The 19659-nt window shown below is 39.7% G+C and overlaps 1 protein-coding gene across 1 annotated transcript in view; it reads right to left on the reverse strand.

Annotated features, from left to right (window-relative positions):
• Window positions 1-3279: 3279 nt before the first annotated feature.
• Window positions 3280-19659, reverse strand: part of BMPR1B (bone morphogenetic protein receptor type 1B) — a 30721-nt gene continuing 14341 nt past the window's right edge. The window contains exons 4-10 of the mRNA XM_027706546.1: window positions 17117-17213; window positions 16206-16344; window positions 11121-11313; window positions 10382-10679; window positions 7652-7827; window positions 6159-6289; window positions 3280-3840 (exon numbers count right to left, since the gene is read on the reverse strand). Coding sequence (XP_027562347.1) covers window positions 3715-3840; window positions 6159-6289; window positions 7652-7827; window positions 10382-10679; window positions 11121-11313; window positions 16206-16344; window positions 17117-17213 — 1160 coding nt within the window. The 3' untranslated portion in view covers window positions 3280-3714. The remainder of the gene's footprint in view (window positions 3841-6158; window positions 6290-7651; window positions 7828-10381; window positions 10680-11120; window positions 11314-16205; window positions 16345-17116; window positions 17214-19659) is intronic.

Genomic DNA, 19659 nt, shown 5'->3' on the forward strand with positions numbered 1-19659 from the left:
AAGGAAATAGAAGTAAAAGCAATCTCTGTCATGGGGAGATGGAAACAATTTTATTTGGGGGGAATGTTAAAACAACCATATACAATTTGAACAAATACAACGTAACACAGTTTGTTCCCCAGGTTTTCTAATTACAGTATTTACAGGTTTAATAAGGCACTGGTTCTCAAAAAAGAACACATATTAGTTTCTTAGTCTTTACATTGTCAACCTTTTCTTTAATAGAAATAACTTTGTGCTAGAGAAAGGATAGCAGTTGCTAGATGGCATCTCTCTTCCTTTTTTTAATTTCTTCTCCCACTTACCTATGCCATCTTACCTATGCCAGTCAGAAACTAAACTAAACTTCCTTCAGTGATTTACATTTGAAAAGTGGATTTCTAGACCCGTGGGCACTGAAGCCACAATTATCTTCACCACCGACTTCCAAGCCCTCGCCAATGCGCACTGTGAAACTATCAAAATCTGGAAGTGACATTAAAAGGCCACACCTGGCAAAATAAACATATAACCTGTAGACTCTGTACATGCTGAAAGCATAATAATGACACATTGAGTGTTACAGAAAGTCAGCCATGCAGGCAGTAACTCGAATGTCACAGTGCTAGAACAAACAACCTCCACACTTGCCTTAGGCTGTTTCCTGGCCTTAGAAATAGCCCTTTACAATACCATCTATTACAGTGGGTAGGAGATTTGAGGGCAAAATCTGGCCTTTTGAGTCTTGGGAGAAAATAGGCAGGCACTAGTTATACAACTGCAGACTGTTTGCTTTCTCAGTGTGTGTCTCCTCATATATATATATATATTTATTTTCCTATATAGCACTGTTGTAGTGATTTGTCATTTATGCATTTTCATAAATAAATATTATGCTTTATTTAGTGCTTTATGATCCATAATAGTTTACTCTTAATCCACAATACTGGACCTATTCCAGACTCGCAACTGAATATATATATATATTTTATATATATATATATATATATAAAACACATAAACTTGGAACATTTAACATACACACTTTATGTAACCTATCAACCAGTATCTTAGATCCTTTTCTCTTGGACCAACAAAAAAAGCAAAAATTGCTCAGAAAAACAGCGACTGGCCCTTTCTCTTGCAACACACTGAGGGCAGGTGCCGGGGCATGGCATGCCTCATGTCTGCCAGCAGGCAAAGCATTCTCCAAAACATTTCTCAGGAGAGCCATGATAATTTAAAAAAATAAAAAAATCAGGAAGGTAGAGGTGAAACACACCTAAACACAGGAGGTAAGAGGCGTCCCTGCTGTGTGACCACTTACCTGGGACCCGCAGGGACGAGGCTCAGCGGTGCGATCGACTGAGCCTAGTCCCAGCTGCTGCCAAAGTCAGCGGTCCCATCCGCTTCTTCCGAGCTGAGAAACCTTGGTTATACAGAGCTGTGCTGGCGTTTATGAAAAGGAGTGAAACGAGAAACCCCATGGCTCCATTTGCAAAGACAAAAAAAGGTGAAGAGAGGCTGGGATGTCCTCATTTTGGACCACAAATCTCGAAGCCAAGGCAGCCAAGGAGTGGAGCAAACTCTACTCTCAGCTTCTGAGGCATGCTGTTTTTTAAGGATGGGAAAACCATCATCATCCCTCTTGGGGTCAGGATTTGGTGTACCATTTAACTCTCAGAGATTTTCTTTTTGTATTGCATTGCTTGGCAATTTTACACAGGGAAACTGCACTGCAGAAGAAGCACTCTAATTAACAAAAATCCTCTGATTAAGCCTTTTGACACCCATAATCATGGAGGTCTTGCTGGTTTTCTCGAACCTGTGCATTTTTCTCTGTTAGCTTGAAAGTATAAAATGTTAATTTTTCCAGCTAGAAATACCTTTAGGGAGCTGTGAAGCTAAACCCCAATTATATACCTACCTACCACAAATAAATCAGTTTTGTCCAAAAAGGGAAAAAAAAGAAGCATTACAGAAGTGCTGAGGCTAAATCCAGCATGGCAATTATTTCAGTTCTGAAATAGGCTTAGCAAAATCAAAGCAGCATTTGTAAGGACTTATTTCAATATTAAGCTGAACACCATCTAGTGAAACAGGACATAGGCAGGCAAAAAAATTTTAAAAAATAAAATAAGAGTAAAAAAGGGTAAACCAGTAACTCCCACGCAGCTCAGCTTTGATAATCTGATGAAGAACAGAACCTTTCCAAAGAAAACACTTCACAGGGAATATTTCACCTCTCATTTCCCCTTCTGTAGTATTAGCATTGCAGCAACTGCTGCAACCTCAGGAAGGAGGAACAGGGAAAGGCAGTAATTACATTTCCCATTGCTCTTCTCCCCTAAAAGCTCCTCTTGCTTCCTCTTGGGAACTACGATGCTACGCAGCCCCAGCTTGGCAGCCAAGCCTGTCACTACTGTGCTGTGGCTGCCAGAGGTATGGAGGCTGCTGGAAGGCCACCCAAAATAGTAATGCAGAAGAAGCTTGAGCCAAATTGTTAGGTGTCTCTCACTATAGCAGGAAAAGGGCTGGAGGCAGGTGCCCGCTGCATCCGCTCTCACCACCCGCATAAGTCTTATGCTCCTTTCCTGTCATTTCTTATGACCATGAGGCACCAGGTATCTTTACACTTAAAGAAAAATGATTACCACCCCAGAGATGGGCATTTTTGAGGTTTTTAACTTTCCCTTAAAAAAAGGAACACAGATTTTTTTTTTTCTCAACTGTGGTTGTAGATGGGTCCCTCACTTCTACACAAATGAAAGAGCAAGTTAATAATTCCTTCTCACAAGGAACTTCCTCTTACCCAGCGGTTGTTTATGTGTGTCACAGCAGTTTCAAATTCACCAGCGGATCCAAATATGTCCTTCATTTCCACTCACATGCAAAGGTTTTTTTGCAGTGGGGGAAAAGAAAGAAAAAAAAGAAAAGCCAAGAAAAGGGGCACTTGTTTATCATCATGGTACTATCCCCATCAGATTTCCTGGAAACACGAAGAGCTTCTTCAAACACGTCACACTAAACCATATTCATATAGCTCCCAATTACCTTAAATGAAGGATGACCTTCCCTGGTGTAGGCCACCCAAGCCAATGATGGCAAGGATGTAACTGGGCTCCATCTCTGTACTGTGAGAACCACTTGCACATGAAGGGTTATGGAAAGTTATCTCTACAAATAGGTGGCTTTTAAGACAGTCTCCATTACAGCTCCTCTGAGCTACACAGACTCAGTCACCTTTTTTTTTTTTTAATTGCTGGAGTGCAATAATCTTTTTATAAATGAAAAAGTTGGTTTGCTTTCATTTTCAGCAGTTCCCTCCAAATTTTTTTAATGTAACAATATACATCTTTTTTACTTCTAACCAAAGGTTTTATTTTCATAAAATTTAAAGCAGTATCTTTTTTAAACAATCAAAATAATAATAATAACAATAATAATAATAAAATAATAAGTGGCTTTCATGGAAAGCAACATGCATAATCTTAAACCAGTTACTAAAACTGTATTTCCCCATGTAAACAAGGGCAGACAAGCCTCTTTCGATCTCGTATGTCAAAATTTGGGTGATTTTTGCAAAGGATAGTCTCTTCAAAACTTACAGCTGCTCTTAAGCATGATTCTGTTCAAGGTACTTATTAGTGAAGACTTTCGATACCTCTTCAGGACTTCTGCCTGCACGAGAAAGTCCGTTTCCATGGGCCTCCACGAGAGCTGCCTCTGGCAGAGTCAGAGCTTAATGTCCTGCGACTCTGACATTTTGGCAAGTGTTTTCTTGACCCGCAGGGCTGTGAGCCGGGAGGCAGGGTTGTGAGCCCAGCACTCCATCATCAGCTTCCCCATCTGCCGCAAGCACTGTGGAGAGAAGCAGGAGAGAAAGTCCCATCTGGATCAGTGGAAGAGGAGATTGCAGTTGTTGGCAATGCTGAAAATCTGAAGGGAAAAGGTCTTTTCTAAGGGCAGATGAAAAAAATACAACATGCTGGCTGATAGTGCCTTCCAAAAGCTTTTGTTTTCTGTATATTAAGGAGAGTTATCCAAATATGAAAATTACTCTTATAATTTTTGACAAGTTATAGTCTACACTTGGCTGTATGCTCCACAAAAGCCCTTTTCTTATTTCCCCTTCCCCAAACCCGTGCAGTCTGATTTACACAAGTGTGGTTCTGTACAGTGAGCCCTTTGCTGCACAAATTTAGTGGAATTTGTTTTCCTCAGCCAGCAACCAATCTCTGGATTCAGACCAGCGTAAGCATCCACCTACAGCTCCTGCCCAGCCATCCGTACTGTGAAGTCCCCTACAAGCACCCAGCTCAGCTCTACCCTGTCCTACTCCATCCCTTGCTCACTTCTGAAACATATCCAGATCCTCCTCTGACTCCCAGCAACAACTCTCTTGCTGACAGCATCTCAGCATTGCCTTTGACATCCTGGAAAAGCAGCACACATTCCTGTTCTGCCTCTACCACCTTCTTCCAAACCTCTACCACCTTCTTCCAAACATAAAACACCACATAAGCCACTGTAGCCAGGTGATGACCCCAGAAGCCTATGGATTTATGCTGCCTGAAGTACTTGCTTGCTACAATAGGAAAAGAAAACTTTTCCATCTCATCCAACTTGCTCTCTGTTTTCATGAGACTTCTGGCTCAGAAGCAGTGCAGAGCCTGAAAGGCATTACACATAAACACCACCAGCAGTGCCCAGACTAGTTGAACACATTTCAGATTACTGTAGATTTTTATAAACGAATTTTTGGTAATACACAAGCACTGTGCAATAACAAATTTACCTCTTACTGCTGGAATGTCTGAAGAGGGATTACCAAGGACACTAACCAATTAATCAAGAACAAGCCTCCCCAGTCCTCAATATGTGTGGTGGCAGACCAAACACATACTGCATGCCACCCCACAAAAGCCCTTCCCAGGATTGCTACTAACAGAGCTTCCTCCAGTGTTTACAATCCCAGCCTGAAGACTCAAAGGGATTGGGCTAGGGAGAGGATGAGGCAGGTGAGTTTTGGTTAGATCTTCCCACACTGGTTGTTGCACAAACCCTCAAGCCACCAAGAGAGGTTGCTTCATTTTTGCCTCTCATTCCCAAATTGCCTACATCTCACACCCCCTGAATCTACCTGCAGAATATTCATCTACATGCTGCTCTTTCCAAACAGCAGCTGTCTTCTGGGACTGTAGAAAACTTTAGAGCATTAGAGTATACCAACTAACATGTTTAATGACCCTTCCTCCACAGCATCTCAAGAGCCGTTGGCAGGTTTGCCTGTGGTACCTCAACTGTTCATCTCTGATCCCACAAGCACAACTTTGCTTTGTTACAGATGCTGAGAAGGCAGAGTTCAGATACTCCTCCACCCCTTTCACCTCCTGATTTTACAATGGAAAGCATTTTCTGCCTACTACATCTCCTTTGAAAGGCCACTTCTGTGGTCCTCTTTGCTAAAATGCAAATAGGTATATGAGCACTTTTTTCTGTAAGATGTAGAAGGGTGAGCAACTGGTGCCCCTCAGTGCAGCCTAGCTCCTGTTAGTCAGTGCTATTGCCCATCAATACCATAAGTGAAACATAATATCTTGTGCTCATGTTAGCACAAAATCACAGTAAAATTGTGTTTCCAAGCCTGCACACCTGTGATCACAGAAAAGCTGTATGCTCATTTGATTTCAAAGAGACAGAAGACATTTCCTTCTTAAAAAAAGAAAATAAAGGAAGAAGGTTAGAATTACAGCCCAAACATCAGTACACACTGAAGAGGCTGCTAGTACACCAAGTATGCTGACACTTCATTACACAAAATAATTTCTCTTACAAAAGAGAAAGTTTTGGTTAGCCACTGAATTGATGCTTTTAAATGCCAGGAGCAGAGAGCAAAATGCATGCAAGAAGCAAACAGAGAGTAAGAAGGTCTGACCACAGCCTGCTATCACTGTGGGATCTAGCAGACAGCACATGAGGAGCCTGCTTGAAAATACCATAGGCTATGGCCCGTGGGGCTCTGAGAAGGTCCTGCTCCTGCCCGAGCCCTGTTACACTGTGACTGGTGCTATCACCAGTGGTAAATGTCCTCCTCCCCCAAAATAATGCAGAATTGGGTCAGTCTCACTCACTCGCTCCAATTAAAAACACAGACTGCATATTAAGAGGGACAATACCTCATCACTGCTCCATCTGTTGGGAAATGAGGGGCGTAGTCTCTTGATGCACACAATCTCCCGCATGTCCTCATACGAGGGGTCGCTGGGTACAAGGTCATGATATGGAAGCTGATATTCCTCTACTATTCCTGAAAGAAGCAATTAGTTGCCTGTCACTTGCAGAAAACAACTTCCACTGCCCTCTTCCCCTCTCATTTTATAACAGATTGGCCATACTGTTATATGTTAAAACATTCTGTTTTAACAGTTAGATGTACTTCTCCTTAAAAGGATTTCCCTGCTCTAGACGTTTATTCCACAGTCAAGTTCCAATGTAACCACTGCCGTGAAAAGACTGGCCAGGTATCTTAATCCAAAAGTGTAGTTACTTGCCAAGTGAGACAGTTTCTACCACTGCTGTTCAGTCCAGCAATCTCCATGAGGTTCTCACAGAAAGAGCTATTAGTATAGCATCTGTATCAGAGTAATTTGACAGAGTTAGGTCTCTTTCTTATCAGTGGACCTGGAATATATTAAAGGGCATTCTATGCCCTTTCAGAACATAGCAAGGTACCATCCTTTGTGCACAGCAACAATGACAAAAATATTATAGATTTAACATCACATCACTGCAATACACTTCAGCAGGTTTTAAACACAGGGATCATGCTGCTGATCAGTGACATTCAGCTCCTCGGGTAAGCACTCAGCACAATATTGCAGGCTGTAGAGTCTCATAAAGCATGGTGAAGGTAGCGGAGACCCAAGAGAGACATGCTGTACTCTTGTCACCAAACTGGCACGTAACTGCTGCCAAGTCATTTCTCTGCATTTAACTTTCTCAGTGACAAAAGAGAGGTAATAACACCCATCATTTCTGCACTATGCTAAGCTCTATGTGCAGAAAGCACACGTAGCTTATGCGTACAAGGATGGATCTATGCCTTGAGTCTGCAGCTGGCTCCATTGCTTTGTCTTTGCTGTCCTCACACTTCATCGCCTGATATCAGGAAGAAATTAAAATGGACATCACTGGTATGACAGAGATGTAATAAGCACCACTTCCCTCTGGTTTTTTTGCTACTTGTCCTGTAAACATTCTTTATTTCAAATAGTAGCACAGCAAACCTCAAATTGTTTGTTCTCCTCCTTTTATATAACTCTAACAAAACAAATAAATCATTATTTTCTTTCTGCTAAATTAGCTAGCACACCCATTTCTGTCCAGCAGAAACATGATGCCTCTGGAAAAGGCCCCTAAATGAGTTCCATACTTCAATGCAGGCATCTGCTGCCTTAAACGAGCCATTAAAATACAGTCTAAATCTCTGCTGTTGAAATAGCACTGACTCATACTTTAAGTTTCAACAAGAGAACAGATATTAAGAGAGTTACCTGTATGGTTTATCCACATTTGTTTATTACTGTAAAAACAATAACCCAGAGAAAAAGATGTAATGGAAGATTTGAGGTTCACTGACACAATTAAAAGCGATCTCCCAGCTCTTTACCTCCTGAAACACATCTCCTTGCTATCTCCCAGAGGATGAGTCCAAAACTGTACATATCAGCCATGATATACGACTGAAAGTGATTTCTATTCAAGCTTTCATCCAGCACCTCAGGAGGCATATAACGTTTTGTTCCTACTCGGGTATTTGGAGGGATGTCTACCTCATTTGTATCACTAAAAGAAAAGGAGGAGAAAAAAAGGGCATCAGACCTGCAACAAAGTGGCTTGAAAAGAAAGCAATTTAGATGGGAGATATAGTACATTCACACCACATCCACTCTCAAAAAAGGTCAAAAGTAATGCATAATCTTAATGGAACAATTTTTGCAAGAAAAGCCTCTTAGTGTGAAGGCAATCCTCCTTAAAAGGCTGACCTGCCTGAGGCTATGTTAAGCATTCAAATGCAGAACCACAACGGAGATAAGACTCAACAGGGATGCTGTAACATTTGTGAGATTTCATTAGCATTAGCCCAATCTCTAATGTTAGTGATAACAATCAAATCTTCATTAAATGCTGTTTTTCTAACATACTCCACCACCTAATGCTTTAGCCTCAGCAATTAATGGAGGATACTAAATAGCACAGTATCACTTAGCTGTAGCAAATCAGATCTGTCAGGAAGACAGATCTAATTGTTATTTTCTGCATGTATTATGTTTGATCTCTTCCAACCTTTACACATCAAGATATGTAGACACAGAGATATAAATGTGTAAAAAATTCTAAGTAAATGTGTCACACCTCACACATTGACCAGAAGAGACAAGATTTCTCTAGTGGGAAACAAATTTCCATTAGTTATGCGAATGGAAGCTTTTTTGTCTTATTAACTCAGATTCAGCTGTATCAGTTTTAGAATCATAGAATCATAGAATCATAGAATAGGTAGGGTTGGAAGAGACCTCCAAGATCATCAAGTCCAACCCCTGATCCAACTCCAATTACTATATCATGGCACTAAGGGCCACATCCAATCTCTTTTTAAAAACCTCCAGGGATGGTGAATCCACCACCTCTCTGGGTAGGCCGTTCCAATGTCTGATAACCCTCTCTGTAAAGAATTTTTTCCTAACATAATGTTTTAATGTTTTTAGAAGTTTATTATACGGCATATATTTTGGTTTGCTTAAAAAGATCTGTTTTCCTTTCCCCACCTCCAAAATGTACATATTTTAAATGTGATGGATACAACAAAAGCTCACAGAATAATCATACTCCTGTAATTTTCTTCACATACAGCAATTTTTTTTTCACCTATTGTTATGAAAATGACAAAAAAAAAGCACAGTCTAAGGTACAACCAGTCACCTACACAGTCCTTAAATCACATATATGCTGGTAGCACTTCTGTACACCTCAAAGAATGTAACATAAATCCAGTGACCTGCACCATTTTGCAATATTTCAAATTAAATGAGAAATACAAAGAACTTTACTAGAATCATTAGCTTCAGCAGAGCACACCCCTTTCAACTATTTCCTGTTCTTGCCTGAAAAATGCTGCCTGAGGAAGGATTCAGTATGCAAACAAGCCAAGTACCTAACGTAAATTCCATTTGGAGTGTGACAAATGCATGTTTCACCTTCTTTAATAACAACACTTGGTAGTTCCTAGTTCTTCGTTCATAGCTAAGCAGTGTGCTGCTCTGTATTTGCCAGGCAAGGTATGCCTGCAAAGTGTGAATTTCTTCCCCAAAACTTTTTAATAGTATATTTTCAAGTTGTTGTTTTCTAGGCCTCTGTTCCTCAAAGTAAAAATATTCCTTTCTTGTGTCCTAAAGAAAGGTCAGGTTCATAAAGGAAAAGCCTCACCAAGAAACCTGGTGGGTAAGTGAACGGTAAGAATAGCACATAAAAACTGCCTTTCCTTTCACTCTGAATAATTTCAGTTCAAGATTTGTATAGAATTCTTAATTTTTTTTTTAATACTTCAGGGAGCACACAGTTTCAAAGCTGACCTCTGAAACTGAAACCCTCAGTCTATGTATTCTGGACACATTTCTGTGTACAGAAAAATCAGAGATTTTGGAACACACATCTCCACCACCAGGACCACCGTCGAGAGCTCAAACCCCTTTTGAACAGAGCTGTCAGAGAGCAATGTCTCCTTATGAATCCCAGGAGTAAGTAAAGTTCTACTTGTCTGCTCCATTCTAAGTTGTTTAAACACACAACCATTTTTTTAAATCAAATTTAAAAGCCATTTCAAAAATCAAATCTGTACTTCGGCAATTTGATTTGTAGGAAATGAAACAAAAGGCAGCCCAAATGGGGTCCTTTTCAATAAATCCCAGTTAGTAACTTGTGCAAATGATTAGTATTTTTCTATATAAGTTGTGAGTGAATTTTCATGGGATCAGACAAGCTGAATGCTTCAGTGACAAGCTCACCGACATGACTTCAATCTGTCACTGCTATGCTCTTTTACTGGGTGCAAACAATACTAGAGTAGCTATTGAGGATGAAGTGATGAAAACTGAACCTTTATGCAAATGTAACTAATGTGCTCAATAGTCAAAAATTGACTATTTATACACCTGCATTAGGTGTTTACGTGACATTCTCACCCACACCGATAACCTCACACACAGATGAGCAGAGCCCAAAAAGTATGCACATACACTGCAGGAGCACGCTCACGTGTGTATGCTCACTAGGTCAACAACTAAGACAGCATTTGCATCTGATTTACTAACTTTTCCTCAGTCTCCTCACTTCTACTCACCTGATAAATTTAACAGCCAAGCCCAAATCTGCTATACAGCAGGTGCCATTCTTTTTCACCAGGATATTCTTACTTTTTAGGTCACGATGGGCAATAGCAGGTTTGCCCTGAGTACTGAAGATCTCAGTGTGCAAGTGGCACAAACCACTAACAGAGGAGTAAGCCAGTTTCAGCATGGCTTTTGTGTCCAAAGTAGTAGATTTTAGATAATCATAAAGTGAGCCATTCTCATGGTAGTCAGTGATAAGATACAGCTGGGTCCAAGATCCTGTACCTTTTATGTCTGCAGCAATGAATCCTTCAAAAAAAAAAAGATATTTTCACATTAATACTTCTCATAGCTTTTTTTTTTTTTTGACCGCTCAGAACTCTGGACTGTCATCCATTTCAACAGATTTATTTTGGTAACATTTAATTTCTTTCATCTTACTCACATGCAACTATGTCTCACCTCTAACCTTTAATGTATTTTCAGAAAGCCCAGATATGGAAATATCGGTGGCTGAAGTAGACATGCTGTGTTTAGAGTAACAACCCCTAAACCCCATTATTTTTTAACTTTTATTTATGTTTCAGTAATCCTTGAAACAACTTTCCTTTGAAAAGTGCTGGGTGGCTAATTGCAGAGCACAGCAGGTAACAAAGCACATCGGAAAGGACATCAGATAACAGCAAATACAAAATTACTAAACTTAAGAAACCTGTACGCTATCAAAAAATTCTCTTTAATTTCACTCACCAAGAATATTTTCATGTCTCATTAGGACAGTCTGGTAGATTTCTGTTTCTCTGAACCAGCTGGCCTCCTCGGTGGTAAAAAACACTTTCACGGCTACCTTTTCACCACGCCACTTTCCCATCCAGACTTCTCCATAGCGACCTTTTCCAATCTGCTTTACCATTTGAATCTGTTTTGCGATGGTCCTTTGAACCTGTGAAATGCCAAGACAGATGCTTACACTTTGCTCAGTGCAAATCTCTGCATTCACCTCCCTCCTTCTGTGTCTCTTTCCCACAAAGCCAGTCCCGAGGAAAGTGGAATACGCAGCCATTGTATCATGGATTTCAGCAATGCTCCACAATTGCAGATGCTCCCTGTTTTCTCCAGGATGCAGTGCTGGTAAGTACACTGTGAAGAAGCCTTTCCATGCATGCTCAAAATGCACTGTGGCTTCTCAAGAAACTAAATCAACCTGTGACTGCGAACCTTGAATTTTTTATTTTCCTGTGGGATGTTGCCACTTTGTGGGATTTTTTTTGTTATTTTTGGAAAAGTTTTGACAGCAAACACTCCTGTTAATCTCAGTGTTAACCAAATTCCAAAGGGGTAGGTGACACATTTTGATTAAAACAGGGATATTTGTTATATACTCAACACTGCTGAGACTGAAGGCTAGGGCTCACAAGAGTCAAAAGCATACTAGTGCTCCAAAACTAGCAAAATTACTGATAGCAGCTTCCTACCACCTATCCTTGAAAATGCCAAGCCTAATAACTTCAAAATATACATCTGGTGTTAGGAACCACTACTTAAGAGTTAGGACCCACGTGCTTACAAGTACTTTAATATTCATAATTATATATCAATAAAAAGCAATTTTCCCCCCAAATATTTAGAAGACATCTTTCTAGTGTCTGTGCCAGCTTTGTCAGTGCCTGTACTGTGAGCTAATGCTAAAGTCAGCTGTAGTGCAAGATCAATGTACATGGTGGCAGCATTGCAGAGATACTCTTCATAAGCATGACAGACCCTGTGTCTACATTTAACAAGCTTTTATAACCATAAAAAATCTTGGACATATGGGGACTAATATTCTCATCAGATTGGAACATGTCTGCAGATCATATATTTCTAAAAGTTCACAAAAAAAACATGAATAGATGCTGCAACATGACCCACTGGTGTTCGGGGCTGACTCAGCCTCTCCCTAATACAACAGGAAATTCACCCTCTTCCGCTACAGCATTGCCAGTTCAATCCAGAGCTGATGATTTTTGGTTTGGTAGGATTTTAAAGATTTTGAAAGAAAATAATTTTATCATTTCCCAAGCAAAGTCCAAGCAACTGGCAAAATCTGGACAAGTTCAAATTTGTGGTCTCTCGCTCAGTTTCGCCACCACCCAGATACAAATCTCAAGCAGTTTATTGCAGCAAGTATGCACTAACTGAATCCCTATGAAATCATATGCATTTCATGTAATCCACAATATTTTTGGAATCTTGGCTGACAGAAATGAGCAAAACTTGATTTTTAGAATCATTTGCTTCCTTTGTTATGCTTGGGAGGCTTAGTGGAAACCACCAGTTTGGTAATGCTGAGCAGGACTGCCACAATCCCACTGTAGCATGAATGTACGTCCAAAGATGAACTCAAAACCTACTAGGTAAGGTCTATCATCATTCATTTTGTAAAAAACTCACTGGTTTTCATAATAGACAATTTTAAGAAGCAAAACATACAGTGGCTCTTATGCAAAGCCATTTCCAATGTCCCAGCTTTCTTCTTCTGTCATTTAAACAGAATTCCATTTTTCCAGCCCTGCAATGTATTATCAGACTTCCAAGATGGTAGCTTCAATGCCATTATTTTTGATTAACATCAGTGAAAGCCAAGAACAGAGATCAGTCTGAATTTTTTAAATTGATTTATTCTCTTTTATACTCTCATATAGTGATTGAACAACAGTTATATTACATTGGAATTTTGCTGTAACATTTTGTAATGTCATTTTAGCATTGTTGCTTTCTATTTTGCCCATTTTAAAAATGCATCCTGAACAATAATGTAGTTATATCAAATAACTTAATTTGTGTAAATATATGTAATGGCATCATAAAGTACATGGAATTACAATACTTAATGATGAAAAGTTCCTTATTAAATTACATTAAGAAAATGAAAAACACATTTCTGTTATGGGTTTTCAGGCGGCAGAATACTATGTGAAGGGCCTTAACCTAGTTTCCTCTTGCTAGAACTGGTCAAATGATTTCCTATGAACAATTTATTTTATTTTAAGGAATTTAGTCCTTTCTTGTATCATAAACCAATTAGGATTTCTAAAACAAATAGGTTAATCAAAATTGTTGGATGAACTGATTTCATAAGTATGCTGAATGATGTGTTGATGTGAATTATTTACACTGAGTGGGGTTGATTTTTTTATTTCTTTTTAAATTTGTATATTTTGTTGCTTGAGCTCTGTTAGCAGCCAGGTAAAGTTACGTGGCCTTTTCTTTCCTCTCCCCAAGTGGAATCAATCCAATTACCAACTCTTTCTATTTTTCTGGCATTTAGCTAAATGTGTTCAGCTACTGCAGATGAAAATTTAGACAAACTAACTTTTTGTAACTTTAATATTTTGAACAGAGAACTTCATACCTATGGCTGGGGTGCAGTCCCTTGAAAAGCAAAGCTCATTGAAAGGGGAATAGGAAAAAAAAATGCATGAAGAGGTAGAGACCAAACTGTAATTCAGCAAACTCTTCACACAGATCACTGAAATAAATGTCCTCAACATCTAATCTCCTTCCCCTGTTTTGCATGTCGATTCATTGTGGGCAACAACTTTGTCTACACTTGTCAAGGCCAATGGAGTTCTCCTTGTTTGCACAGACTTACACAGATCCCAGTTTGTTGGCCCAAAGCCTTTATTTAAAACTTATTTTTTCTTGGTTTAAAGTTTGATTTGCAGCATTTGACCTGCAACAAACTCTTCCGTCAGAGGTACAAACAGGTCAGGAGAAAGAACGCTTTCTAGATGTCATTGTATTGACAAAATCTTGGCTAATGTTTGTTTTGGGTATAATATTTGTACCCATTAGAATAAATGCTCTGCACTGAAGAAAAACATTACTGTTTAGCATAAAGTGACATTTTGTAATAAATTTGCATCTCATTTTCCCAAAAGTATAACCCTGGATGCTTCAGTCTTTGCATAAGAAACAGAGTTAAAAAGAAACTCTTGCACAATAAAGTCTAGAGCATTATTGCCAGGGACTTTCTTTATACTTGTTTCAGGCATGGGACCATCTGTGCATTTATGGTGAACTCGTAGTAGTTGTAGCTGTCTGGGAAATGCAGCAAACATCTATTACCAAGTGCAAGATTCATTATAGCGCTCATTTTATTTCTCTTCCACACAAAATCACTATTTGAGAAAGTCTGGGGGAAAAACAGTGTGTGTTTTTTGTAGGCAAAAGGGGAGCAGGGGAAGAGCGTCTTGGGAAAAAACACTTGGTCCACTGGCTGCAAAGTTTCCAGGCTTGAGGGGTGGACTGACAGAAGACTAGATGGCTCCTTCTCCTGCTTCATGGAGCAGCAGCAGAGGTCTGAGAGCCACTGAGCAATGACCCAGCTGGGATGTGCCACCTTGGCCATTACAGCAGTTAATTAGCAGAAGTTAGTTTTCCTGTCCACTGCAAGAGCAGATCTGGGGACACCAATGAGACTGTAGATCCCACCTTCAAATAGTTCATTGGGACAGAGGAAGGCATAAAGAACAAGTTGTCATAACCAACCATAACCAGCATTGCGCCAGCTTTTTTGGGATCCTGGGATGAAGTACTGAGCCATGCACTGTTATGAGATGCCCCAGGGCACCTGCTACCCACATGAGCTGCTGGAAACATATCCTCTCAGAGAAAAACAACCTAGTTCCTTATATTTATTCAAAATTATTACATTTTTGCTGTCATTGTAACAAGTAGGAGCATCAAGTGCAGACCAAGACCTTGATGTGTCACGTGTTATGCAAAAAACCCAAAGCGAACAAAGGAAGAATCCCTCACAATTAAATCACTTGGAAGCACTCGTTAGGAATAGTTCTAAATTGTACATAGGATCCCTCCCTTTCCATGGGTGGAAATATTCCATATCCCATTAGTATAGGATATGACAAAGCCTTCTTAAAGCCTAGAACAAACTCAGCCTTGTTTCATTCTTAAGGAAATATAAAACTTCCCATTTAATTTCTTCTTTAGGGTGTATAAAAAAGATGTGTGGGAAAAAAAATAGATAGTACTTGGAAACTGGACAACACCTACCATAATATCATCACTACAAACTAATAGGTTTGGGAGACAGGAAGGACATATCATCTCTGAAAAATTAAAATGAAATCTAATTCATTTTCTCAGAAGCAGTATTTTAAATAAGTAACCTGGCTTTCTTACCAGTTCTAAAAAGCAATGATGATCCCCAGAAACAAAACCCGCTGGAGAACAGAACTGTTTTGCCACAGAAGGTTTTGTCTTCTCAGCAGGCTTATTCATCATGGAGTCTGTTCAGAAATAATCACAAACTCCATCCCTATGCTTTTAATGTTTGAGATTGCCACGCTACAAGGAAAAAAATACCTCTTGACTTCTGAATGCAAAGTGAAGCCTACAAATAAATAGGTTCCAAGTTTGATGAGCTACAGTTCCCTTTATATAAAGACGATGTGTCAGTGTTTGAAACCCAATTGTGTGGTGCACATACAAAGCAGGAAAACAAGATCAGTGGGCCAGATTCTGTCCTGTACACTGGGGTAAATGCTGATGAAATTCCATGAGCTCCCTTAGCTTGTACTTACCCTATGGTATCTAGAATAAGAAATGAGATGAGGTAGGAAAAAAACCCTAAGCTTTTTTTGGCTTGGTCTACATGAAAAAAAGTCTCCTGCTTCTAAAGCAGCTTAAATCCTTGTCATTTCTGGGAGAGAAAAAAACCAAAACACTAAAACAACAACTGAGGACATGTAAATATAATTTCTTGTGCCTTGTCTTCCTCTACTCATTTTTGCCTTTGAAACTTGCATTAAAATAGTATTGCTTCCTTACCAGGAGAGGGAGCCCAGAGCCACTCCCTGAGCTCTGGGACTGCTCGATCAAATCTTTCAGGGACTCTCCAGGGGGAATGTAGGTCTCGTCCTGCTCCAGCCCAATGCTGTAGTGGTGTCTCGTCTCTTGGCGTTTGTATCTGACGTTTTACATGAAAACAAAATTAGTTTTGAATACAATGAACACATGTGCAATGAATAATGTACATCATCCATATTTCCTTCATTTATAGACTAACAACTTTCTCTGCTTCCTTGAGGAATATGCTGGACTCGCTGGCCAAAATTTTCTATTTTATTTTTAGTAACTGTTTTCAGCATAAAAACTTTTAAGTATAACATTCAAAGACCATGCAATCTGGGGTAAGCAACCAAATGCTTTCCTTTCAGAAACTTGAATATGACTAAAACACAGATCAAATAAATAATCAGTTGTATTTTACTGTCCGCAGTGGACTTTTAAGAACCAGAGGAGGTAAAGTCGTGGAATCTTGGACTGTTTAAAAAATGTGACAAATTATTAAACCCATGTACATTATTATAACATTCTAGACACATTTACTTACATTCCTGTATTGCCCTCTTTTTTATGGTCACCTCTTCACCACATAAACACATTAGGAATCTTAGGTTTATAAAATTTGTCCTTTGGCCTTCATAAATTCAGAAGAGAATAATCTGTGCTTCAACATGAATGGCTTTTTAGGATGTTGGCCAAAAGACTCTATATGAAATACATCACATAGGTATACCTGTGACTAGCATGAATAAAATACACATTGTTTTCTCACTATAAAATTACAGTTTCTCATTTCTTTTAGGTCCACTTCTATTTTTTTCAAATTCCTAAGTCTATAAAAAGATAAATGTTGGGAGGAACATTAACCAAGTGCCAAATTATTCCTTATTCACCTGAAGTAGCAGAATATGATGATAAGCACCAGAAGTATACTGCAAACAGTCACTGAGATCAGCAGGGCCTTATGGTGGATGTTTGCTTCAGCAAAGTCTGGGGTTAAAAACAGGAAAGGTAGAAAATTCAGAAAGGGAGGTGGTAAGAAGTCAGTCTCAAAAGACGCACCCTTAGAAAGTACATTGAGCACAAGACCATTTCCATTCTTTTCTAATGAAGTCCTGTGCAAGATACCCAGGCATTTTGTGTGCTTTCTGTTTGACCCTCACTGAACAGGGCAGAACTTGCACCTCCAAAAGGCTATTTGATTTTTCAGTTCTCACTCAGGCAAAACATCGCCTCGATTTGCAATTCCCTTTCTGGGTCTGAATGAAAAATCACTCAAGACCTGTAACTCTGTCTTAACTTGACTGTTTTTCTTAAAACAGTCATATTAAGTAGCATCCTATTGAGTAGTTAACATTAAAAAAAAAAAACAACAACCAAACAAACAGAAAAACCCCACAACAAAACTCCCATTTATCCTAGAAGGGAAGACACATCAGACCATTCAAACCCCCAAGAAGGCAGGCCACAAGACATCTTGAAAGTATATTTCCCTCATTACAGAATAATCCTTCTCTTGGATCCTGTTTTAAACACCTGAACAGGAATTTTCTCCTCCCTTCACTTTACAGCAGCCCTGTGCGCCAACAAGTCCTTCCCATGTTTGTGGGCAAAACTATTTTTACAGCAGCTATTCCGTAAAACACTCTGAAAATGAAATGTGTCAAGTAACTTGTAGAAAATCCTGTTACATAAAAACTATTAAAACATTTCAGTCTATCTGGGTATGGGAAACTCATATTCTCTTTTAAAGCACAATATAGATCTCCAAACTTGTATTCTCAGCTCAGGCAAGCGAGTCTGACCTTCATTCATGTTTCTCTGCTGAAAAACAAAGAAACCTAGCAGTATGCTTTTTCAACCTCCCCTACTACCAAACTCTCAAAATTACAGTATTTCAGCATGTATCTATGTGCCACCCTCCCGAAGTTGCTATCTGGTATAACGCAAATGAGGACCATGTTTTCTGAAGCTCTTCCAGCCTTGCTGTCTTGCATCCTTCACTCTAATGCCTGACACATCATAGAATGCAAGAAATCTATCCTTATTGACTTGTCCTGGAACAATGTTATTATGTTTCAGATTTACAAGGGTAATGAGAAAAGGAGATTCCTAAGGGACTCTTAGTTTACTGTCAGACTCTTTTATTTTAAAGATCCAGTTTCTCCTTCTTTTTTCGCTCCCAAACTATTTCTTGCCTGCCCCGTTCCATTACAAATAGAGATTACCTACCAACTCACCTTTTGATCACACTGGTCATGTTTTAACCTGCCATTACCTGCTCCGGGAGCATTAACAATGTAAACATTCAAGACACAGCTGATGCCTTTGAAAGGGGACACTGACACAATGTCTATCAGGAAAACACTCAAGCCCATCATTCTCCCTGCCACAGCAGATTTATCCCTGGCCTGCCACTCCAAGTGGGCTGTGAGTCGAAACCGAGAGCCCACCGGGGAATCCAGACCTCTCTTGTGAGAGATGGCTGTTTGGCAGGGCTGAGGGCTCCAGTTTGTGCTTTGTAAGCAGCCTGTGTCAGCCACCATTTCCCTCTAAAATGTGTGGTTTGTAGCAGTTTAAGATGCCTCAGCCCATCAGCTGAAGAGAAGATAAACAGAGCACAGAGACCATATAGTGACATTTTATACCTGAGAGAAAGCTGGATATCTGTCCACAGCAAGGGCTTTCCCGCTTCACAGAGTAAGACATCATGGAAGTTGGGGTTTTGCGCTTAGCAGTAACGAAAGCTGACATCAGATGCAGAGGGAGCAATTCAGATCTTTCTCCTACTTGTGTATGCTAGACGGTAAAGCCATGGAAATCTGTGCCTTTATAGAGGCACAAAGTGTTGCACATGAACCTGTTCATGCTGTCTGTGTGTGCATGAGTATATACATTTGGAGAGGGAAGATAAAGATGCTGAAATCTTTCATCAAATTCTGGTAATTTTTAGTGTTAAGCGATCCAAATGTTGTGCTCAATGTTTCTAATGGGCTTCTGCCATTCAGAAAAGTAAATAAATGCAGTTTTGGTTTTCCCAGAGGCCAGAAGGTATTTTGGAAGTGCTGTTTAACTCTCAGATCAACTTCAGGCTCCAACACCGCAAAATTCTTTTGGTACCCAAGTGCAATTATGTGAAGCATGTGCAAGGAAAGCATGCACGACATAAAGGAACATGTCCCGATCTCCTTGCTGGGAGTGGTTGATGCAGAATGCAGCAGCACCAATGCACTTATGCTCTTGCAGTGAGTGATGTCCCCCATGCCAGCAGTGTCAGTTGACATAGCTTTCGTAGTGGTTCACTCTGCACAGCACAGGCATGCAACTAGCTCTCATAGGAGGGGAGAATAAGTTCCATATGTCTTTATATTTATTTGGTTACATATGATGAGAGGCAATACTGATGATAAGTGAGCTATTGTCTCACCTTTCAAAC

This window comes from Neopelma chrysocephalum, unplaced genomic scaffold, assembly GCF_003984885.1.
Source record: "Neopelma chrysocephalum unplaced genomic scaffold, ASM398488v2 Primary Assembly neopelma1_382, whole genome shotgun sequence".
NCBI classification, from domain to species: Eukaryota; Metazoa; Chordata; class Aves; order Passeriformes; family Pipridae; genus Neopelma; species Neopelma chrysocephalum.